The sequence below is a fragment of the Microdochium trichocladiopsis genome, assembly GCF_020744255.1.
Source record: "Microdochium trichocladiopsis strain MPI-CAGE-CH-0230 chromosome Unknown B0I36scaffold_20, whole genome shotgun sequence".
Classification (NCBI taxonomy): domain Eukaryota; kingdom Fungi; phylum Ascomycota; class Sordariomycetes; order Xylariales; family Microdochiaceae; genus Microdochium; species Microdochium trichocladiopsis.
Genome location: NW_025763563.1, coordinates 155,563 through 177,407, shown reverse-complemented (window position 1 = coordinate 177,407; position 21,845 = coordinate 155,563). Strand labels below are relative to the sequence as shown.

Sequence of the window (21,845 nt, the reverse complement as noted above, 5' to 3'; positions counted from 1 at the left end):
GGGCGAGCTCGAGGTGTGTGCAACCACTTCAAAGCCCGGAGCCTTTCGTGGCGGTAGTTCAGTAAACCCAGCTAAGGCCAGAACTTTCCACAGATGTATCATTGGGGACGTGGGCAGAGTCCTATCTCGCCTGTTAGTTCATGACAGACTTGCGCAGCTTCAGAAGAAGAGAAACTCACGGCTTTTGTACTTGTTCTGCAACATATCGATTGAGGACAACGATGGCAGCAAAGATAGCGAGGTATGCGTGCGGCCCAAAGATGAGCTGAGTTTCGTGTATCGATAGCATGGACGCTACAAAGTTGGACGCGGTATAGACTGCAGAGTAGGATGGGAGGATTCTCATTTGGTTCAACAGCTTGATCCCGATGCGCGGGTAGACGAACCCGTTAATGACGCGTATCGATGCTCGGTAGAGGAACGGATCACCGGTTAGGTATGCAGCTGCGGAGAGGCAGAAGCGCATCGTGGTGATCGTCTGATACGTTGGCCTAGCGATTGACCGGTCTCCGACCCTCAACCTTGAAGTCAGGGCAAATGCTGTAAAGGAATGTAGTACGCATAGTAAGAAATCGCCGCCAGAAGGGCCCGGGGTACCATGCAAGGCTCTCAGATGGTATCTGCAGATCTCCATGACTGGTATACTCAGATGACATAATACAAGGACGTACTTTTGCAACCTGAAGCTCGGCTTCGTGACTGGAACCGATCGACGAAAGGTGTGCAAGAGAAAGACGCCTGCATAGGACGAAAAGACCCACAGTGCCTCGGCAAACTCGATATTAGGCATCTTGACTTATTCATTTAACACGTACAGGAGCGTGTAAACAGAGGTTAGTACCATGAGTCCTAAGAGACACTGTATCTGTGATATTTATAGTGATTCTGCCAGATATTTCCAAGGGCTTATAATGGTGGACGATTTAATATGGACTGGTTTGTTTGCGCAGGCTTACAAACTCTGATTTTCGGCCCTTTTACGCGACGAGAAGACCATACGTATATTAACGCGTGGTGGGTCTAAACGGAATTATACTACTATGGTAGAGCACCACGCAGGAGCCTTGAACAGAAGCAGCAGTATGATATAACAGATTCTACCAGGGACTTCACCAGGGTGCACATATGAGTTGGCATCTTCCCAAGGCATTAAAGTAGCGGGTCCTTGGGACCTACGGTTTGGAGTACCGCGTCAATAAGTATTAGAGTCACGGCGCAATCATTAAGGATGCAATTCCAAAGAGGGACAAAGCTATGTATTGCTACTCCGTTTGAAGATAAGACGCAGATCTAAAGGACGATGAAGGTGCAATCGAGCTATTGGAAGGACCGCTGTCGGCACGGCGGCTTTCTTATCAAGGAGGTACTGACCAGATCTCCACCAGTCTTACGAACTAAGTGGCGTAATTGACGCTTACCTGTCATGTCATGCATGACTCAGTGTCCTCCAACGGCTCCTATATTCGAGCCCATGAAATACTCCTGCGGGGCAGGTTCAAAGCTCTCTCCCGAATTAACGGTGCGAGGTCAACTGCTCGCAAGATGGCGGAAGCGCTATGAGTGAACTTGACGATGAGGGATCCTGTAATATCATCTTTAATGGACCTCATAGATGAGCAGCAGTATGGCATGGTACAGCCCTCGACAGAAGTTGTCAATTCGCTTAGGCCGGAGCCACTGCAAGAGAAGCGCGAAACCCGTGGAAGCCCGATTCCTGAAATCATGGTCCCCCAACAAGATAGTACGAAAACTGTCTCCGAGGCCTCCGATAGACTTAAAGAGATTGGCAATCCTAATCCGGCCAAATTCCCACTCAGAGATTGTCTTGTACGAAACTCACAAGTCCAAAATAGCTCAACCGAGGAAGCGATGGTGGACGTAAAAGATGCCCCATCACCATCTCACGACCTGATGGAAGCACCTATAGTGCCGAAAAAGAGCGTGAAACGGGGTGGGAACTATACTCCGCAGGCCACCAGGTCGCGCACTGAACAAAGCATCGAGCGGCCCCCCGAGCTGACCCAACAGCTTCAGAGCACCGAAATGAACCTTGATTCCTATGAAGATCGTTGTGTAGGACAAACCGGCTTCCTGGTCCCGCTCGATCCACGAATGGAAAATCTTATTCTGCCTGGCTTGAATTCCAGCATTGACTTCAATAAAGTCAATGAACTCACTACACAACGTGGGACAGAAGACACTAATACTAGTGTCGAAAATCACGGCAAAGATGAGGTGCGGATGCATTGTGATGCCCGTGTCACGGGCTACGAGCTGGAAAGTTACAACGGGCATATCGGAGTGAGACTACCGCACGCTGCGAAGAGTCATCCGATAGATAGAGCTAGCAATAATAATAATGTACCAGGCTTCCAGAGGGAGATCAGACAAAGCTTGCTGTCAATCGGTCACAACGACCCAGGAGTGCTCGAAAGTTCTGGCGTGCTCGAAGAAGACTATGCCACAATGAATCAGGAGTCGCTTTCAAAGCTTGCAGGCGTCTCAAGAGATCTCATGTTTGAGGATTCTGTCTCAAAAACGCCAGAAATGAGAGACAGAGCCAGCCAGAATACAACAAGAGGAACAGAGAGGTCGCCTGCTACGGGGCGGAGAACCCAGTGTCGCCCCAAGATCTTCCGACACACTTGATGGAACTAGTGGAAGCTTCTATGTTGAAACAGACCGTTGATGATGAAAGAGGCAAATCTTCCCAAGATGGCTCACTGGAGAGTGTCAGTGAACAAGGAGAAGAAGAAGGCAAGAAAGAGGATAAAGGAACCATTTGCTCAGTAGAAGAGAGACTGAACAATGACTTGGCGATCGTGGCAGTATTCAAAGACATTCCAGCGCCCGGAAGTCCGCAACGATCGATTCGAAACAAGCCTATGAGCTCTATATTTGAAAATTCAGACAGTGTTTCACTGGGAGGAGCTGTCTCCCCGAGAATCGAACCATCCCTGGCCCTTAGCGGAGCACGATTACAATATGATAATGCAGCAGATAGCCCGGCCAATGTCGAGCTTAGGCGCCAACTGGAACAAAGGTCCCAAGAATTAGAAAAGGCGAAGGCCGAGTGCACATCTATCAACAACCTCCTACAAAAGGCATACGAAGAAGTGCAAACTGAGAGGTGCCATATTATGGACATTAAAAAGCAACATGAAGTTGCGTTAAATAGATTAAGAAGTGAGCGGCAGTTGGCCGATGAAGAACGTGAATCCCTAAAGGCAAGCCTGAGCGCAGTTTGGGTCCGGGTGTCCACAGCTCCTGTCAATTGTTCACCTGATCAAGATATCTCCGCAGCAGTCAATGCATATCTCAATCGAGTTGTGAGTGAGCGAGCTGAGCTAGAAGAGCAACATCAGACAACTATTCGAGGGCTTGAGGCTTCCCTGCAGTCCATTCTTGCTCGTCACCGGTGGGCCTGCCAGGTAAACGAAGCAGACACAGAACAGTATACGCTAGCGGGTCCTCTCGCTAGTACGGTTAGCAAGCTCGCTTCTCTATATGATGAGCTTCAAATGAGGCATGACGGACATGTGAGAAATTTCCGAGATTCGTCAACACAATGCAGTGGATACCCGCGCGGAACTAATACTGGTGCGACTCACGGATTCGAACGGCAGTCAGCAGAACTACATGAACTCCAGGCCAAGAAGTCAAACCTTGAAAGGGAATTGCGGAGCTTGGAGATAGAATACAACGTAGAGGCAGCCCGAAGGAAGGCTGATCTATCTCAACCTACTGAGCAGAGTGAAAGCGATGCGCTACACCAAACACGGCGAGAAGTTCAGAGTGCCGACTTCCAAACTAGATTCGGCACCCCTGTAGAGATTGCGAAATATCTTGATATCGCTTCGGCACACCAAGACTTAATTGAGGATATTCATGCATCCTTGGAGCGCGCGAAGCAAATTGAGGCTCTTGGTATGTGTAACCTGGAGAAAAGAGCAAACCCTCGCGAAATGTTAGGACAGCTGGATGCGGCATATGGTACACTCGACAAACTTTATAACGAAGAGAAAACTCGATGTTCGAAAGTCAGGCAGGAGCTTTCGAAACTTAATGAAGCGCATGCATCCACGTCGGCGCAACTGAACGAGGCCAGGAAAGAATGCCAACAACTATCAGAAGATGTAACCAGATTCAGAACCGAATTGCACCAGAAGGTTTCGACAACGAACAAGCCCATCCGCCGGCCCGATAGCGTCGAGCAGGCACCAACGGGCACGTCCACTAGCAAAGGTGGCTTGGGTAAGAGTGGCGTCTCGTGTGAAAAGACCATGCAAGACTTAAAGGCCATCCGCGGCGACATAAAAGCCCTCCAAAACAGCTTCATCACGAGAGGCATTAAACAGCCAGACACAAAGTGTATACAGCCAACTGAGCCGATGACGGACGAGATACGCGCGCTGAAAGCGCAGATGTTTGAATGGTTGGACTTTTGGACCCGGCAACAGGAATTATCGTACGCAAACATGAATAGTGAACGGATTCGCCGACATAGTGTTGGGTGCAAGCAAGTCCAATCCTCCACCTATGAAAGAAAGATATGCAAACTTGAAGAGAACCAAGAGCAATTGGAGTCTCGTCTCGCTCTAGTGGAGGCGGGCTTAAAGGATAAGGAAATAACAAAACAATCGAGTCTTCAGGCCTTGGAGGTGGAAGAATCTCAGCTCGCCCCCATGCACTATGAGATAATGACCCCACAACGATACTTGGGGAGAAGGACGAAACTTTTAAAGGGGCAATCGAGTACACTTTAGACATGCGGAAAGTTCTCCCAGAACTGGTTCAGATTCACAATCATCTTTGCCCGAAACCCACACCATACGCGGACACTGAAAGCCCACAACGATGGGTCATCGAAGCGCCAAAGAAAGGGATCGCGATTAGATCTCAGAGGAGGAAGAAGAGAGAATACCACTGCGGGGAGTGCGGAAAACCAGGGCACAATTCACGCTCACATAAAGCGCCCCCCATTGTACCTCAGACCAGGCACAAGGTACCAGAGGAAAGGCGACGTCGCAGACAAGACTCTATCGCCTAATTAATGTTATCAGAAAGAGAAATGTTCAGTAATATCTATAAAACTGTTCTTACAGTCGCACGATTTGGTGTAATATCAGGCGTCATTAATTAAAAAGAAAATGTTCAAGAACCGTTGCACAAACCAATTCCTGCATGCGCCTAAACCCCGGTGCCTGCGCCAGCAAGAACAGTTCTAAGTATGTCTGGCCGAAAGCATTAACAGCTATGATCTTTCTTAGATTCAGGGAGACGATACACGAATTGCCTTAGTATAGAAACATCCCACGCCTCCTACTTATTGAAAAGATGAAAAGATCTGTACCTATATAAGACCGGCTCAGTACTCGGGTAGAGCGGCTTGGATGCTTCCTATTGGCCGCCGAATCAACCGCGCATAGGTGCCGCCTCAGGCAGTGCGGTGATGGGCAGCCGGAGTAGGGGCGTAACCAGGACTTTTGACAGTCACGGTAGCAATACCACAGTCTTTTGTCGCATACCTATCCTGAGCGGAAGTCGGACTCGCTTGAGGAGAGTAGACCTGAGCTCTCGAGCAGTGGTGGCCACAGGTGCAGATGAATGGGCAGGAAACTGGCGAGAGCTAGGTAACTGAAGAGCAGAGCTGCTTTTTCTGGCTTGGCTGTTGTCGTGAGCAGCACTTGACGCATCATCGTTCACAGCTTGGTTGCCGACATTCCAACCGGAGAGTGTGACATTGTTGGGCAGCGAACTGAACTTCTCATGTACTCCTGCATTGAAGAAGTCAAACGGCTCGAGAATCTGAGGCTCAAGGTTGCAGTTCTGGTCGGTACTAAGACCGCCCAGGATGAGCGGGCAAGTGTCCATGCCCGCGGTGCCAGTGTTGCAGGTATTTATGATGGCTTGAAGGGTGTCGGGGTCCCAGCCTGAGATGAAGTCGGCGTGAGAGCTGAAGCCAGTCACATCCCCGTTGGCAAAAACGAAGGGCTGTGTCATACCATCCTCAATCCACTGCTCGTCAAATTCGGGTGTGTTCCAGTAGACCTCAAAAAAGAGACGGGGGACATGGATGTGGCCCTCAGGGCAATCTTTGTAGCCGTTCCCAACGTCCTTTGGCCATTCCATGTTCTTGCGGTAATCATCAAGGCTGAACGCAGGATTATAGCAGGAGGGAAAGTGAAGATCCTGACGGAGAGGTGAGGCGTAACCATTACACTTCTTGACAGGAAAACCGACTCCGGCGCCGTGATTTTGAGGGTCCGGGATGCCAGCCCGGCTCCCGTCAGAGTCCGGGGGGTAAGCGGGGGCGTTGTAGTTCGAGGCCGGACAAGTGAACTGGATATTATTAAAGTGAGGCATGTTGGGATCGAGCTGGATGCTGTAACCCGTAGGAGGGTCTCGTTTGTTGGCGTCGCCGACGAGCATCTTTAACCCTGGTGGGAAAGGGACAAGATCGTCGTGAGTCTTGTCGAAAAAGTAATAGACGTTCATGTAATACATGCTTACCTTTTGAAAGCTGCCATCCTTTGCGAAAAAGAGTTGGGGAACCCAGTAATTACTGAAGTCACGCGCAATTTTGGCAGTGGTACACTTAGAATTCCTGAGCAGATCGTCTCCCTCAATAGTAAGATCAAAGGCATAACCACCCTGGATCATATGGTAGTGGTGCGAGGCAACTCCGGGACTAACAACTGGATCCATTCGCCCCTCCGTTAGAGGCTTATGACCATTGAAACGTAGAACAGTAAATGTAGCAGCCTTATGAGACGCGGTAGCCAACGTAGCGAAGGCACTAAGGATAGTACCAAACCGCATAGTGATTGTCAGGGTGCCTTTAGGATGTATTTTGTACGATAGGATACAAAGTGACGCATAGGATCCTGAAGGCTTGATAAGATGGATATTATATCACGAGAAATCTCGTGTTACGTTATTCTATCTATATGAGGAGAAAATACCATTTGAGTCCTGGTTACGTGGGTGACCAGAAGGAAAAGAAGGTCTGAACAGGCGGAACGGGTGTAGAAAGCAAGTGAACGAAATAATGTATCCAGTCTATAAGATAGTACGGAAGTGTTTCCGAGAGTATGTGACTGATTGAATAGCAAGGTAGCAATATAGCCCTCATTATTACCTAATTCTATGTCATAGAAGATCACGTCTATGAAAGTACGAAAGGATTATTGTATGATAATAACCTCAACAACACCCTAGTGGATTGTGCTCCTATAAATAGGACTATTGGAGAGAACATACTGCTGATATACAATGTCGTTGACGGATACAAAGACTAAGACCCAAGGAGAAAGTAACGAGAGACCTTTACCTCCTACACCACCTCCCTCACGTCTAAGCGAACGCCCGATCCGCTTAGATGCCCAAAGGGTTACCTGGCGCAGCTAAACTATAGCTTCATATAGATCCACATAAATATTCTAGATTGCCCAAGCAACTATAATAAAGTTTATTGTAGGGGACTCCGGGTTGTGATATGAGTCGTAGAATCAATTATATTAGCTACAGTAGCCTTAGCATTCACAGCTCTTGCCTTGTATATTATCAGCTAGGTGTTAGAACTTTCTCGGTCTCCCCATCGTAGGCCCTAAGCCTTTACTCTACGGCGAGGTATCTATGTCTCGAATCTTTCTTACACTGGAAAGGATAGGTACAATCTTTCCAGCAGTTTGTATGAGACTTCAGAGAGGAGTGTAGCCGGAGATTGCCGTCGGCACAAATATAGTCCAGACAACCTCCGCCGCCAGTATGCTTGTTAAAACAAAAGCGATGTCCGTCGTGAAGACATCGGTGTGTGACAGCTAGTGAATAGACCTCATCACACATGTGGCATTGCCACAACCAACGGATGCCCATTTGCGAAACAAATGGTCCTTGAGGAGCCGCGATGGGACACTAATAGCGGAATCCCAGATTATAAATTAGCAAAGTGATTGTCAGCACAACGTTACTACAACCCAAGTCATAATGACGGGTCGGAAACCCTTGGAACAACCTATTGCTTTAGTCATGTGTATGAACGCGTTCAGTGCCTCATAATGCATAAAGTTTGCCGTGGCATAATATGTCTTAGTGATTAGAACATAGCAATACCTACTTCAATCATCTATATGGAAAGTCGCATGTCATCAGACAAGACCACGACACCATATCAATCAGTGACAAGACACAACCACGCACTTGGGACTTTCATCTTGCAGGTCAGAGTAGAGTCGTGCTTGTATCGCTGTCTCGCATCTTCGTGGTGCCGGACAGCCATGAGTGGAAGTTGCTGGAGGTCATTGCCTACGAGCATGACCTTTAGCGTGCACTCAACCAGCCTCGAGTTTCTTATCCGTCATCGCCCGCGTGATCTGAAGTATCGTGTTGCTCTTCTGCGAGTCAACAGTCCCAGTTAGGTCGCTATTATCTGATAGCAGGCTGAACATATCGATACTCAATCTCTCATTAGGACGAGTCCGCCGTGTATATCTTGCCCCAACCAGTTGATGAATTCCTGTCTCCCCATCCTGCCCACATCAGTCTAAGCGATCCACAATTTGTTATCGTACACACCCTTGTCCCTCACCTCTTCTACATAGCGGCATACTACGCGCTCAATATGATTCATTGCGTATATAGGACCCGATGATAGCCAAGCGCGAGGACGGCGGGCACGTAAGTGTGCCTGGTATAATAACGGAGCGACCTTAAAAATGCAACTAGGCAATTGATGACCCACACAAATCCAACATGATCTCCCTCATTCCCCAGCATACTTCAGACGCTCGACCTGCAGCTAGACGAGAGGCAAGACCCTGCGAGATTGAGGGTCGCGGTGTGGTTCTGGACGCGTCATCACCCTTTTTGGTGGTGACCAGAATTATAATAGCAACTACCCTGTCGCTGGCGTCGGCCGGCTGAGCGCCTTCGACTAAGATCTGCGCTGTCCCAAGTCCTGCATTTCGCGGACGGTGTCCCATCCATTTACTCTAAACATACCAGCATCCCCAAGTAGTGCTGGAGAACTCCTATAACCTGTAGATTCCCGTGCGCTGATACACCTACCTCGACATTGTCCGCCTCACGGGCTGCATGGAAACTAGGCGAGATGAAATAGCAGATTCTCCGTCTGTGCGGAGAGCATCGACACTACACTCGCCGCAACGGCGGGGTTCACGGTGGATATAGATGACCAACTATTCTGCTGCAGGCCGAGAATTGTGCTGCTGAGGTTGGTTGTGTGAGCTGTTGAACTAGCTAATGCTGACTGGCAGTTCTGGACCATGAAAGCACGAGTGGGAGCTGTTAACCTTCCGAGCCGTCTCACACTGCACTACATTCAGTACATGTGTCATGGGAGATTTCAAATGACATGTTCGAGCTAGGCTCCCCGGCGGGAGTGCGATACAGTACCCACTAGGCTAGCTGGTCATGAAGAAGGGGAACGGTGCTCAGAAAACCGCCACTAAGGGGGAGAATGTCTTTGCGAGTGACATAAAATCCTTGGACCCAGGCACCCAAATCAACAATAACAACAAGGCTGCTCGAGATAGGATGACGCAGAAATGGTCGAGCGATGGCACGAGCATCAGCCTTAGCACGGCGTCTCGGCTCACAACGGTTACGAAGGTGCAGTGCCTTCAGTTTGCCGGTGCTCGTGAACCTTTGCTGTCAGGGAATGTCAGCAGAATATCTCGCCCTACCGAGGGGAACCACTAACCATGTTCACTCTCTTATACCTCGTGGAGCCATTGGAATGGTCCTGTATATCTACTGGCAGCCCTAATGTTTCTAGCACGGAACAGCGTTCCACAATATGCCGCAAGTCGCTGGTGGTGTAGTTGTAGGCTGATTTAAGATCGTGCTCTTGCCGCTTGCTATCAAGCACAAGGTGTCGAAGATTCTTTGCTACCTTGAATATAGAACCAATGGGGAACGGGCTCATTGCTAAAGAGAGGATTATAGAGAGGTCAACCAAGGTTTCAAAGGGAGCGATTTGATGTAACAACTGAATGATGTGGGGTCGATTATAGTCCGTTGTCTTAACGAAAAGTCGTCGAAGGCGCGTTGGCGGGCAGGCTATTAGGGCTTTGAGGAGAAGGCTTGTGTTCTTGCATCTGATCACCTCTACGCTCTCCAAGTCTCTCGTTTCAAAACTGGGCAACAGGCCAATATCTACGTTCTCGAGACGAATTTCCCTCAGAATTGCCATTGCCTTTGGTTGGTCCATTAGTTCTCGGATGGGCGGCTGGTAAGTCGATTTCATCCGTAATTTTAATGAGCTCAGGTTCCGGCAGTTGTTCAAATGCCAATTGGTCCACCTGATGTCCTCATCAGTCTCCAAGGTCATACAATGAAGCGATTGTATGCTTGAATAAAGGGCGTTCTTGTGCACACTGTCCATATTCGAGGAGAAATGGAGCAAGTTCGCAAGCTCACTACTCCCTATGATTGTGGATAGGACAGTCTGAACGATGCCGGTCGGTACCTTGATCCAGGACGACATGAACATTTCCTTGAATTCCAGAGAACGTACGTGTTTCACCAGGTCCTGCCTCAGGATCAATGTTCGCATGAGCGACTCACTGCACGCGCTCAGTTGGCCGGAACTCGCAGTGAAAGAAAGATACCGATATAGATCTGGCATCACAGCTCGATAAAGTGCACGACTGCAACATGTCAGTGCACATTTTTCTCGAGGTGCTAAGTAGATGGCTACTATGGCCCAGACTTCTGGTGGCAGAAAGCTCATCTCGTTGGCGATAGAAGTGATTCGTCTGCCATTCTTCTTGCGAGACAGAACTCCCCATGGATGCGATCACTTATAATGTCCATTCGGGGACACGGTGGACAGGTTAGCCGTGAAACCGTGATCCGCATTACGAGACAATGAGTAGATAATCACGACTAGCCGAAGCTGGGGCGGTGGATATGTACAAGGTGCGAAAGAGACTCGAGGGCGTTCTATTGCAGGGTGAGTCTGCCAAAGTACGGAGTCTCTCAGTGGGCTGTGCTCTATATTTAGAGATAACGTAATGGTCTTATTGCTAGAACAACTACGCTGAACTTTTGCACCAGGCTCATACAGAAGAACCGAATACACCAGGCTTTACCCTACCTTGTGCTCGCTTCATGGTACCTATTACTCAGTGTGCACTATAATTAACCAGTATGTTCCATATCAGGTTAACGGAAGACTTAAGCCATGAGCTGATGAAAGTGACCACCACATATTGGGCGCCCATCGAAGGCAAAGTCGACCGATCGGAATGCTTTCCTATTTCGACTAGATCGCGAGCAGGAGTATTAAAAGGTCGGGGTGGTGGAATAATGGATATGAAATTTGGCTATAGTAGTCTAGGAAAAGCCTGCCGACTATTCACCCATATGACAAAATCACCTCCGTGACCACGGTATACGTTGATTCACGAGTTCCCTATACGTTCTGGAGTGACCTGGTATAGACTCAAGAAGGCCAGGAAATAGGGCAGGGCTGGCCTTAATACGTGAGGGATTTCAATATTGATATGCAAAAGTTGGTAAGATTGGCGCTAACCATTACTCCCTCCTTGATATTGGCCATGATTCCGTCAAGGCTGAGTCAAACTTAAGAGAAGAACGGCACTTGGGTAGCGCTTGGGATGCGTTCAGGCTTCGTATGGTTGGGCTTGAGATGTTGCCCCTGTAACTCATTGATTGAGCGGACAATCATGGGCTGAGAGAGAAGTCGTAACAGGACCAGTAGTACATCGTCTTTAGAGGCTTTGGGCCACATGATGGTCTCTGTTCTACGTGGTATCTTGCGGTTGCGGATTCTGCTCCTGTCTTGGATGGCAAGGTTCCAACAACGTCCGGGATGAACTCTTTGACAGTGAGGACAGGCAAAATTGCTATGGTGTCTAGTGGCCAACTGAGCAATATGCCAGCACTCACCAGAATGCCTCTTGTGACAGGTCGAACAACCAGGGGTTGGGCACTCTCCGCCTCTATGGTCTTGACTTCGGCAGTGGATGCAGACTTTCAGGCCTTCATATCTGCATTTGTAGCCATGCCAATTTCCGCAGTCAAGACAACAACGGTAGTTCACCCTAAGCTTGGGGTATTTGCCGGGGCGCGCACGTAGATGGTGGAATGCTAACATTGGGTGCAGTGCGCTGGAGTTTATTCAACATCTTTGCGGCAGGTGTGCCTTTTATTCCTATGGAGTGGTTTTTGAATTAGCCCATGGGGCGTATCAATTACACGTGGACTTTGCTGAGGGCCTCGTCATCCTTCATGTCGGAGGCGCTCAGGTTATCAACTAGTATGGGATTTCAGTTGAACAGTATTACTCATTGTTAAGCAAGCCTAAAGAAATTAGGTAATGGCTCGTTTCTATCCCGGGAGACTCTGAAGAACCAGACAGCACCGTCAACCATATATGCTGGGGCCAATTCGAGCTGACGCACATGGCTACGACTAATCCTTAATGGGTGGCTCCGAACACTTATGCAACGATACCCTCTTACCAAGCCGGTGTAGTAATTTATGTTCTGCTGGATAGATGAAATTCGGAACAGTGAGTGCAATTGTGGTGTTCTCTTCGGACCATCGTGTCTGGGTCTCTCTCCAGCCATCCCACTTTGGTCCATGTGATTCACTATATCAAGTGCAAGAGTGGAATGCCACTTGGAATGATTTCTGTCTGCGAATGGTAATGAGTGTCAGGCAAGGAGATGTTCGTGACTAAGTACAACTCACTCCTCATCGGATCTCAGAGATCTCTCATCGTTGACACATCCGTAACTGACTGTCTAAGATGCATTGTGACTGACCCGCCAAGTTCAAGCACCCGATCTACTGAATTGGGAGCTTCTGATTGAACGACCAGGTCCCGATCTCGAGTCCTCCTAACTGAAGTGTCCGGAAACCCTTAACAACCGTACCCTCCCAGTGATGAAGAATGCTTTTCGTGCACATTATCGATGACACAAACTGGGGCTGTACCGCGCAGTTCGTAATGCTTGCCTTAATGATAATCTTATTGCTTTCCTCCGTTGCCGTTCAGTGATACTACTTAGAAAAGGTTACGAGAATGGGGTATCCTGCTTCTTTCTTCCTGTATGACATCGTCGAAAACTGAAGCGTCAGTCTTTGAGATAGTGTCATAGGTGTTTACTGTTAGAGGGCAGTCGGAGTACGGGAGTCTCCACAGACGACAGCAGCATAGTGTCATGCTCCGGGAGTGAACAACACTATACGGTCTTGCCACATCCCATGAATGCTCCCCGAAACGCGCACATAAGCATATTCCTGTCTCGTAGCAGGGTCGATGCGTCCATCTGGGAGGAATGTGTGACATAGAAGCGGGCTGCGCCCAGGAGCATCGCACTTCTGTGTTCCTGGACGCAACGTCGACGCCACTCGCCAGCTGGGCAAAATCAATATGGCATCGTTGCATAAGTTCTGCACGGCTGTCAGTTAGGAAACTAAGGAAGGTAGAATGCCCTACCCTGATCCGCGTTCAGGAATTTCGCGACAGCCCTCGGTATGACGCTTCTCACATTCCTCCCGACCCAGATTTTGTATAGCCGACGATCATTCCACTGTAAGACTTTGATCCAATATATCTCGCTACGCAGTGTGTATCTCGCATGTATGGCAAAGTGATGAGAGACCCTGAGCCAGATGAGAAGATCTCCTGGACTGGAATAACCTGACACTAAGTACCAGACCTCCGCGGGCAGGGCGCTCAAGCCAGTATGAAGCATGGTGACTGTATCAACGCTTCCGAACAGTGTTTCTTTGCTCTTGCTCAAGATGACTAGAGCACGTATCGAAGGCCGTTCATATAGAAGATTCCCATATGGTAATGGAAGCCTGCGGGGACGGGTTCTGATAACGATTTGTCGAGTTGGATGCCCAGTCAATATCTGGAAAAACAAGCACAAAACCATGTGCTCAACAAGCTTGCTAAAGAGCGTTATTTGGTCACAAGGTTTCCTGGACTCGCGAAATGCCAAGACTCCCACCACTCGCAAATCTCCTCAATGTCCCGAGCATAGTAGTCCGTCTCGCTCTCCTGTTCCCATAGTGTATTCCCAATGGTGGCAAATGAGACTGCGCCCCAGTCCAGGTCGCGGTAAGCACGGCGACTGAGATAGCCGACCAATCCTGACTTCTGGATACGTATTTCAGGTTGCCAAAGCCAAGGTGCGTTAATCGTGGATGGGGTCGAGAGGATATAGACGTATTTTTCGTCCTCCCTGTAGTACACCATTGCGTTTTTCACTCTCAAGCGTGGGGAAAGGTGATAAAGTTCAATTGAATGGAAAGCCTGACAATCGGTTACCTCCACTGCTATTAAGTAGGCTGTAGAAAGCAGCGAGGAGACGCTTCCTGCATTGAGGTACGAGACTTAGGGCATTAGATGTTGAACAAACAAACGGGATTTATGTGGTATCAACAGTTTGTGCATAAGTAGTGAAGGCCAGGGTCACCGGACTACTGAGAGAGCTGTGTCCATACCACCGGGATTCCGGTAAGTATCAATAGCCACACCTATTGAAGTCCAAGGCATTGCTGAGTTAGCAAGGCGTGACTGTTCAAATAGAACTTCAACGAAATGACTCTGCGTAGACTACTTCTGTTGCTTCAATAATCGACCAATATACAGTAGTGACCACGATGAGTATCCACTTCGGTTATATTAGTTTCGCTTTCCGCACAAACCAGTCATTGTGGCGCATTGTGGCGCCTACAGTGCCAGAATTGGCTTGAAGAATGTACTTCGGCTGAAGGCGCGGGGTCACGGTGGAATGGCCCAGTCAACCCCGCTCTCTGGTGCTGCCGAATCTCAACCATCTTTTGGCTGTCCTCTGCTCGACATTCTCACTTCTATGAGAGACATTAAACTGCCAGTTGTCCGCTACAGGTTCGGCAGGACTCCAGCCTCGCCTCTTTTCCATCGACTTGTCCCTTGTTATCATGCGTCCACACCCGTAGCTTTCCGACATCTGACGAGTGGAAGTACCGCAATCAAGCGGAAGCACCGACTCCAAGCCAATCGCAAGACGCTTTTCCAGGATTCGGATGGATGAGTCTGCCTCAGCTTGTAGCCATGTCAGCGCCAATAGACAACAATAGAACAAGATTCCGCAACGACTGTATCTGATACGAGCCAGCAGTCCGACCGGTACGAACAAATATATGATACAGGGGATCTCATTCTCCTTCTTGGTCCACACCAAGCGCCATTGAAGGTGCAGTCAAGATGCCTTCGAACGGCATCGAAGGTCTTCGACGTTATGCTTGGACCGAACTGGAGCGAAGGCCAAAACCTCTGAAGACAAGCCCAAGCCGGTCGACTTGAGCGACGACGATTTCGGTGCAATGCACACTGTCTGCTGTGTGATCCATCATCGAAACGACCTATTGACGCCAACTCTCGATCCTGCAGACCTTCTCCGAGTTGCCATCGTGGTTGACAAGTACGACCTCAGCGTAGCTATGAAGTTCGCCCTCGCGCAATGGCTCAAGCTTCGAGACGACATGGACATGATACAGCTCGGGTTCATGCTGGCAGCTGCATATCGACTTCGCCATGAAGAATTATTCGAGGAAACCACGTTAGCTCTGATCATACGTTGTGATGCTTCTTATTGGTGTCTTCCTGGGCATGAAATAATCAACGAAGTCTTCAACATAAAGACACCTGGAAAAGTACTTTGTAAGTTTTATCTGATAGTCTGTAAGATGAAATACTAACGTCACAGACGTACTTGAGGAGAGACGAAACCGCATGCGAGCAGATATTTTGCGCCTTCTTGGATCATCAGGGCCAAAGTGTTCTTGTGGTTGGGGCAAGGTGCATGCACAGGGTCGTGAAAAGCGTAAGGCAAGGTATGGACCGCTTGACTTATTGAAAACGCCGTTGAGTCAGATCATCGACAGACTTGAAAGGATCCCACTCGGTAATTTGTCCAAATCTCAAAGTTGTCACATCTGGGCTAACATGCATGAGCTGGAGGGGAATGGAGACCCGGCAGGCGAGATAGACATCATGAAGAGGGCTGCAGCAGTGTCTCTGGAGCATATATAGTGGTGGACTTAAACAAGCTGATACTTCTTGCATGAAGGATGAAAGCATTAGTCTCGTTCATTCGCGTAGCAGAATGCTTACTTTTGACATTGCTCCAGACCGTGACCGGTATTTTGCACATCACTACTACATACTAGCACGATTTCCAAAGACCCAGACGCCTAGCCTACCAGGATACATGAAGACTCAATCATGATAGACGATTTGAGATTGTGTGACGCTTTGAGATAGTGCGCACCAATATACACACAGTTAAAAGAAACAAGCGGATCCATATGACCCGTGCGCGAATCGTCTTAATTGAGTTATGTGTGGACACTGACTGTGGTCACTACTGTACTCTATACCATTTCAACAAGACCTGCAGAATGTTGAGGTGCGACGGGGGCGAGATTTGTAGTATTGCAACAGTTACGATATGTCTTATGAGGAGGGATTCGCCGACGCAAGTCATACTGATTCCATCCTAACGTTGCGGGTGAACTCTCGTGGGAAGACGAGACCTTTCGCATAAAATACGTCGTCGGATCCCTGAGCGGATGACGTGTTCAGTACTCTGACAAGACAGCCCATTTTCATTGCGAATTAGTTCAACATATAAAGACTGGTTCAAGGCCTCACATTGCATTTGTTAAGGATGCCGTGCGGGCATAGCAGATGGTTAAGCTTCGTCCGGCACAATGGTAGATCTGCGCTTGAGGCCACGGATTGTCCACAGAGGTTGCTGCATAATCTGCCCGACCCAGACTTGCAGCGGCCTGTTGTGATTGCGACAATTGGAAATCGTCTCAAAGTTGAGTTTCTGCGCAGCCTTGGCGTTAACGTTGATCCAAGGAGAAAAGGGGAAAGTCGCAGCGTTATAAACCTATCCATGTGGCCGAAAACAATCAAGGACGACAGTCCCGCAATCTTTATGGACACAGACATCCCTCGAGACGGGTGGAATAGCACCAGGTCATTGAAGCCTGCCGGATGCCACGAGTCAGTCTTCCACAATTGTGACCATCTAGCCAGAGAGAGGCCAGAGGCCATTGCCGATGTACTGGCTCGCAAGGCTCTCTTTCCTTTTTCGGATGTCCTTTGCGTTTTTGCCCCCGATATTGGCGGAGTCGTCAGTGTCGGCAAGCAAATAGCTTCTTGGATTCGAGACAGCCCCTCTACGCCTTTCATGCCACGTCCCTGGCTGATTGTGGTCGTGGAGCGAGCTTTAGATGGAGAAGCGCTGGATACTATCATTGGAACCATTAGGACCAGTGTCGGCGAAAACGTCTCTGCTCACTTTGCATGTATCCGCGTGGTGAGAGTGGACTCTAAGCCAGCTCATAGACATCGCCAGTGGCCTTCACTGGCCCAGGAGTTCTCATGCCTCTTTCCAATCTTAGGAGAAGAACGGCAGAGATATGGCTGCCTGTTCACAGCAAGGCACCTCGCTGGCTTTCTACACGATACGGCGGGCGCTTTGACACTTAACTTAGCAGAGAGACCTAACTTAATAAGTGTCTCCAGAGCAAAGTTCCCCCTGCCGAAGATCATCATGAGCACTTGAGCCGCTTCATAGCGAGTTCAGCGGTATCAACTTGTGAGGAAGCTAAAGAGTTCTTGCTACCTACAATTGCATCAAGCCTAATCCTCGATCATTATGTTCCTCAGATGCACAGTAAGTATTGCTCGTCACGCAGTCGGTTCCTCCACTAACGAATATTAGATTTTGAACCGGATGATGTATTTGAAACTCTGTACCTTGAGAAGTGGAAAAGCGCTTTACAGCGAGCCAATCTATCGGTAATACCACCAGGTGGTGACAACCCTGACCTCATTTGCGCGCTTCGGGCCGCTTTTAGAGACGCATTTCGAGAATATCTTGTTCTAGGATCATCGGAGGAGCTACATCTCAACAAGCTATCCGCTCATAAAAGCAGGTGGGAAGTCGTTCATTCCAATGAGACATGTCTATGTTGTCTCAGGCGCCAGCCAAAGTATTGGTTCTCCTGCGGGCACTCGTTATGTGAATGCTGCGTTGAAGTATTTTCAAAAAGGGCCGTTTTCGATCCTTTGCTATGCGAACTTGAGGGCTGTCTGTTATGTGGACGAGTGCTACCCGCGACCCGTATCAAGCTGTGGCCTCGAACAGCTGGGGTTCGCGTTTTGAGCATTGATGGCGGGGGTATTCGTGGCCGGATCCCCTTGGAGTTTCTACGCGTTCTACAAGACCATGTAGCGCTTCCACTTCCGATCCAAAGTCATTTCGATCTAGTCTTTGGAACAAGCTCCGGTACGTGACACTTCACGACTCTTACTGAGCATGAACTGACATAAATAGGTGCCATTATTGCATGTGCATTATGCATAAACGGCTGGGACATCAAAGTCTGTACGGCTACCTTCGAGAGCTTTGCAGCTGAGGCCTTCAAAGCTCGCTTTCCGTATAGAGTACCATTACTGACGAAGATCTACGATTTGTGCCTGCTGATGATTGCGGACTGTCGCTACTCCGCAACAAATCTGGAACAGTCTTTGCAGGCCGTCTTCGGACCGACGAGAAGCATGCTTGAATATTCTAGAGCCTCTGAAATGGGCATCTTGGTGGGGGTTCCTGTCACGACAACTTCCGACGTGAGTTGCAACATATTCAGTAACTATAACGGTAGTGGTCGTCGGGAGAAGACAGGTAAGCACGGACGCTGTACATTGGTTGCATACTTGCTAATCTTTGCAGACTACACTATGGTCAGGCATTCGTCCTCAAGAACCCCCGTCCCGCTATGGGAGATGTAAGCTTTTGCTCCTGATTGAAATGATGAGGGCGTCATGTAAGCTAATCGAAACAACTTATAGTCTGAGATGTTCGACGGCAGCACCGTAGTAAGTCCTAGATGGTTCTCGAGATTGGTCACTGCTAATGGAATATAGCTACTTCCCTGCCAGGCATGTCGACGGCCTGGAAAGATACCAAGATGGGGGCCTGATGTATAACAATCCTGCCTCCGTGGCGATCAGAGAGGTGGCTGCAATGTTTCCAACTGCTAGGAAACCGAGCACGCTGGTGTCGTTAGGCACGGGATCTAGTCACACGCCTGGAGATCATGCAATACAACCCAAAAGGTTCTGGAATGACTGGTTTGTCCTTCGTGGTTTTAGAGCCTTAATGCAATCTGGAAGCTCAGAGAGAGCGTGGCAGCAGCTGGAGAGTCATTGGAACATATGCAGGTCGGGTAAGATGTTTCGATTTGATGTCGACTTTCAGCAAACAGAGCCACCTCTGGACGACGTGGATAGTATGAAAGAAATCGCCGTCATGGCAAATCAGACAATTCTACGGGCACCACATCTGAAAGAAGCCGCTTGTTCCATTCGTGCCGAGCTCTTTCTCTTTGAACTCGACGAATGCACTCCTTTCTTAGTAGAGGGCGGTTTGTACAAATGCCAAGGGAAAATCATATGCCGACTTGATCCTAGAGTTAGGGCAAGCCATGAGCTTCTTCGGCAGCTTTACAGAAGCAATGCGAAGTTATCAGTCAACGGGGTAGAGTTCGAGCTTTCTTTCGTAACTCCTTGGAGTCACAAACTGAAAAGATCGAATATTCTACCGCGCCCAAAGCTGACAAAGTCCGATTTGACTGATGGACGCACATTCATGCGTGTGGAATTTACTTTATCTAGTCGTTTGGATAAAGTACAAATGGTCCTTCAAGAACAGTCTCATGACAGCCATATAAGTGGCTCCCCCTTCACATTGCAACGACTTCTAGATCAGCAAAATTTAGAACATTGGTTCGGTAATCATAATCACCGTAAGCGAGCTTGGCCAGAACCAGAAGTGCGAGAACGAAGGACAAAAAAACCCAGAGCCTGTACGTCGTAGTAACTACTTAGAGCCATGGCAGGACAAGCTGCTGGTCCGAGGATTAATCGCCAGCGTGTAATACATCCGCTCAGCATTCATATAGCATGAAGTACACAATAACGTAGGGTTTTGTGATTAATAGATTAGGCTCTGTCCTATGTCATTAGAACACACCCTAGTGCCGCGTAAGGTTTTGGACCTTTCAAGTGGGACTGACACCGAAAGAGATTCTGAAGGTCATCTGGACTCGCGATTTCCCCGAGAAGAAGTCACTACGCTCCTTAGATTCACCAAAGCCCATGATGGCCGCCACGCCGTCAACGAGCAAGGCTTCGTGGTAGCCTGCAGCGCGCTGTTCGTCAATTTGTGACCGATTGCCTGCTTCGATCCCAAAATAAGCCTAGTTGCTACGATTGGGCGAGTACTCCCGCCGCCATTTCGTGTCGAGCTTACCAGTCTCCCTACAAGCACTTGCCTTGTTCTTTTTGGAGGCATGTAGGGCCTACGCGGTAAGCTCTTCCACTGCACTCACTATGTTCAGTTGAGTAGCTCGGGGGAGTGTGTGGGATAACTAATCCTTCGCTGCTGGCCTTTGGCTGGGGCGTTCTGGCCGCCGGCCATGCCGAAGCACATGAGACGCTGCCATCCGCCACAGGACCGATCCCCACGAACACCACGCGCAGCCTTGAGCTGATGGGCGGGCAAGCATCCAAGGAAGCGTAGTTGCACCAGATTAGTAAAGCAGTAGCTCAATGTATCCTAACTCCTGCTCGTTCCCTCATAATGGGGGGCCTACAAAGGCCGTCTGGTCCATAACCGCGGAAGCACCGCGCACCAACAAACTTGGGCAAGGCAAAAACGTACTTTTCACGAAAGTCACCATTGACCTTAAGTCTCTGCATTAGTCTCGCACGCTGCTGTCGTGAGCTTCGCTCGTTCCATGGGAACACGCCATTTGGCGTACAGAGCACTGCCACCTTCTCGCTTGTCCAGAGTCAACGTCATTTCACCGATACTGCTTCATGGACCAACCAATCATCCGTGTGACTGAATTTGCTGTTATGACCAGATCTGGGAACTCGTTGGTAAATTTACCCAAAGATCGCCACAACAACGGCCTTGGTCTCTCCACTGCTTCTTGCGGCATGACTGCGAAGATATCGTGTTTGCAACCTTGTCGACACTGACCTGGAGTGACGCGACCTCGATGGCAACGTAAAGCACGACACTTTCCCTGAGCGTTCCCTGAGCATAGCCCACGGCGCCCGCGGTTTCCACGTTTATCTACCGCGTGCTTCAGCTCCGGAATTGCCCTTGAAATATTTCTCATCAGGTCTGAGACTTCCGCTATTGGAGGAGATTATATGTATATGGAGGTCCCGTTCTCTACTACCAAACGTTCTCCATGATTCAGGCTCACGTGCCCCGCAGCTCTCTTTCTGTTGAGCAAATCGAGTAGTTCGATTGTTATACCAAGAGGATCCCACGTGTCCCCATCTGACCACCAGTCTTGGACATCCGCAGGGAAGTATTAGGACTGCGGAGCTCCTCTGCATGTGTCAGAGCGCTTCAAGAGCGAACCAAGCACCAGATTCCTTGTCGCAACACCATGAATAGCACCGACTGGAAAGCAGTAAGCGCGGGAAAGCTAAGTGTCTGGCAAGAATTAATTATAGAACATGGCTATCATTATTAGTTTAGTGTTAAAATAACAAGTTATGGCACACTCGGGGCTTCCCACCGGCCGACCCACCTAGCCATCTTTGTGTATATACTGTGCACTCCCCACCGATCGACAATGAGAAGGACCCAGGTAAATCCAAATTCACAACCAGGCGAAAGCACTTCCTAGCGGAAATGGACCCACGTTTCATCTCAGTCATTGTGGGCTTTTTTCTGGCTGGCCTATTACACTGT

The 21,845-nt window shown here is 49.0% G+C and overlaps 7 protein-coding genes across 7 annotated transcripts; 3 read left to right on the top strand and 4 right to left on the bottom strand.

Moving 5' to 3' along the window:
- Positions 1-175: 175 nt before the first annotated feature.
- On the bottom strand, positions 176-790 carry B0I36DRAFT_258126 (uncharacterized protein; the record flags this gene model as incomplete). Its single annotated transcript, XM_046151061.1, has 1 exon — positions 176-790. One exon carries the CDS (start codon positions 788-790, stop codon positions 176-178), a length of 615 nt encoding a protein of 204 aa, XP_046003812.1.
- A 633-nt stretch (positions 791-1,423) lies between these two features.
- Positions 1,424-4,766, top strand: B0I36DRAFT_356834 (uncharacterized protein; the record flags this gene model as incomplete). The annotated part of the gene is made up of 3 exons (XM_046157693.1): positions 1,424-1,526; positions 1,613-2,301; positions 2,682-4,766. The coding sequence occupies 3 exons, from the start codon at positions 1,424-1,426 to the stop codon at positions 4,764-4,766; spliced, it is 2,877 nt and encodes a 958-aa protein (XP_046003811.1).
- A 727-nt stretch (positions 4,767-5,493) lies between these two features.
- B0I36DRAFT_258195 (uncharacterized protein) lies at positions 5,494-6,822 on the bottom strand (the record flags this gene model as incomplete). The annotated part of the gene is made up of 1 exon (XM_046151073.1): positions 5,494-6,822. The coding sequence occupies one exon, from the start codon at positions 6,820-6,822 to the stop codon at positions 5,494-5,496; it is 1,329 nt and encodes a 442-aa protein (XP_046003810.1).
- A 2,598-nt stretch (positions 6,823-9,420) lies between these two features.
- B0I36DRAFT_356832 (uncharacterized protein) lies at positions 9,421-9,949 on the bottom strand (the record flags this gene model as incomplete). Its single annotated transcript, XM_046157692.1, has 2 exons — positions 9,421-9,672; positions 9,725-9,949. The coding sequence occupies 2 exons, from the start codon at positions 9,947-9,949 to the stop codon at positions 9,421-9,423; spliced, it is 477 nt and encodes a 158-aa protein (XP_046003809.1).
- A 1,662-nt stretch (positions 9,950-11,611) lies between these two features.
- Positions 11,612-12,145, bottom strand: B0I36DRAFT_356831 (uncharacterized protein; the record flags this gene model as incomplete). Its single annotated transcript, XM_046157691.1, has 1 exon — positions 11,612-12,145. The coding sequence occupies one exon, from the start codon at positions 12,143-12,145 to the stop codon at positions 11,612-11,614; it is 534 nt and encodes a 177-aa protein (XP_046003808.1).
- A 2,721-nt stretch (positions 12,146-14,866) lies between these two features.
- B0I36DRAFT_342942 (uncharacterized protein) lies at positions 14,867-16,208 on the top strand. Its single transcript, XM_046156118.1, has 5 exons — positions 14,867-15,105; positions 15,171-15,278; positions 15,337-15,712; positions 15,759-15,956; positions 16,013-16,208. Exons 1-5 carry the CDS (start codon positions 15,076-15,078, stop codon positions 16,117-16,119), a joined length of 819 nt encoding a protein of 272 aa, XP_046003807.1. The 5' UTR covers positions 14,867-15,075; the 3' UTR covers positions 16,120-16,208.
- A 1,515-nt stretch (positions 16,209-17,723) lies between these two features.
- B0I36DRAFT_378665 (acyl transferase/acyl hydrolase/lysophospholipase) lies at positions 17,724-19,800 on the top strand (the record flags this gene model as incomplete). The annotated part of the gene is made up of 7 exons (XM_046160718.1): positions 17,724-17,741; positions 18,200-18,356; positions 18,405-18,752; positions 18,801-18,855; positions 18,920-18,946; positions 18,995-19,149; positions 19,745-19,800. The coding sequence occupies 7 exons, from the start codon at positions 17,724-17,726 to the stop codon at positions 19,798-19,800; spliced, it is 816 nt and encodes a 271-aa protein (XP_046003806.1).
- Between the last annotated feature and the right edge of the window lie 2,045 nt (positions 19,801-21,845).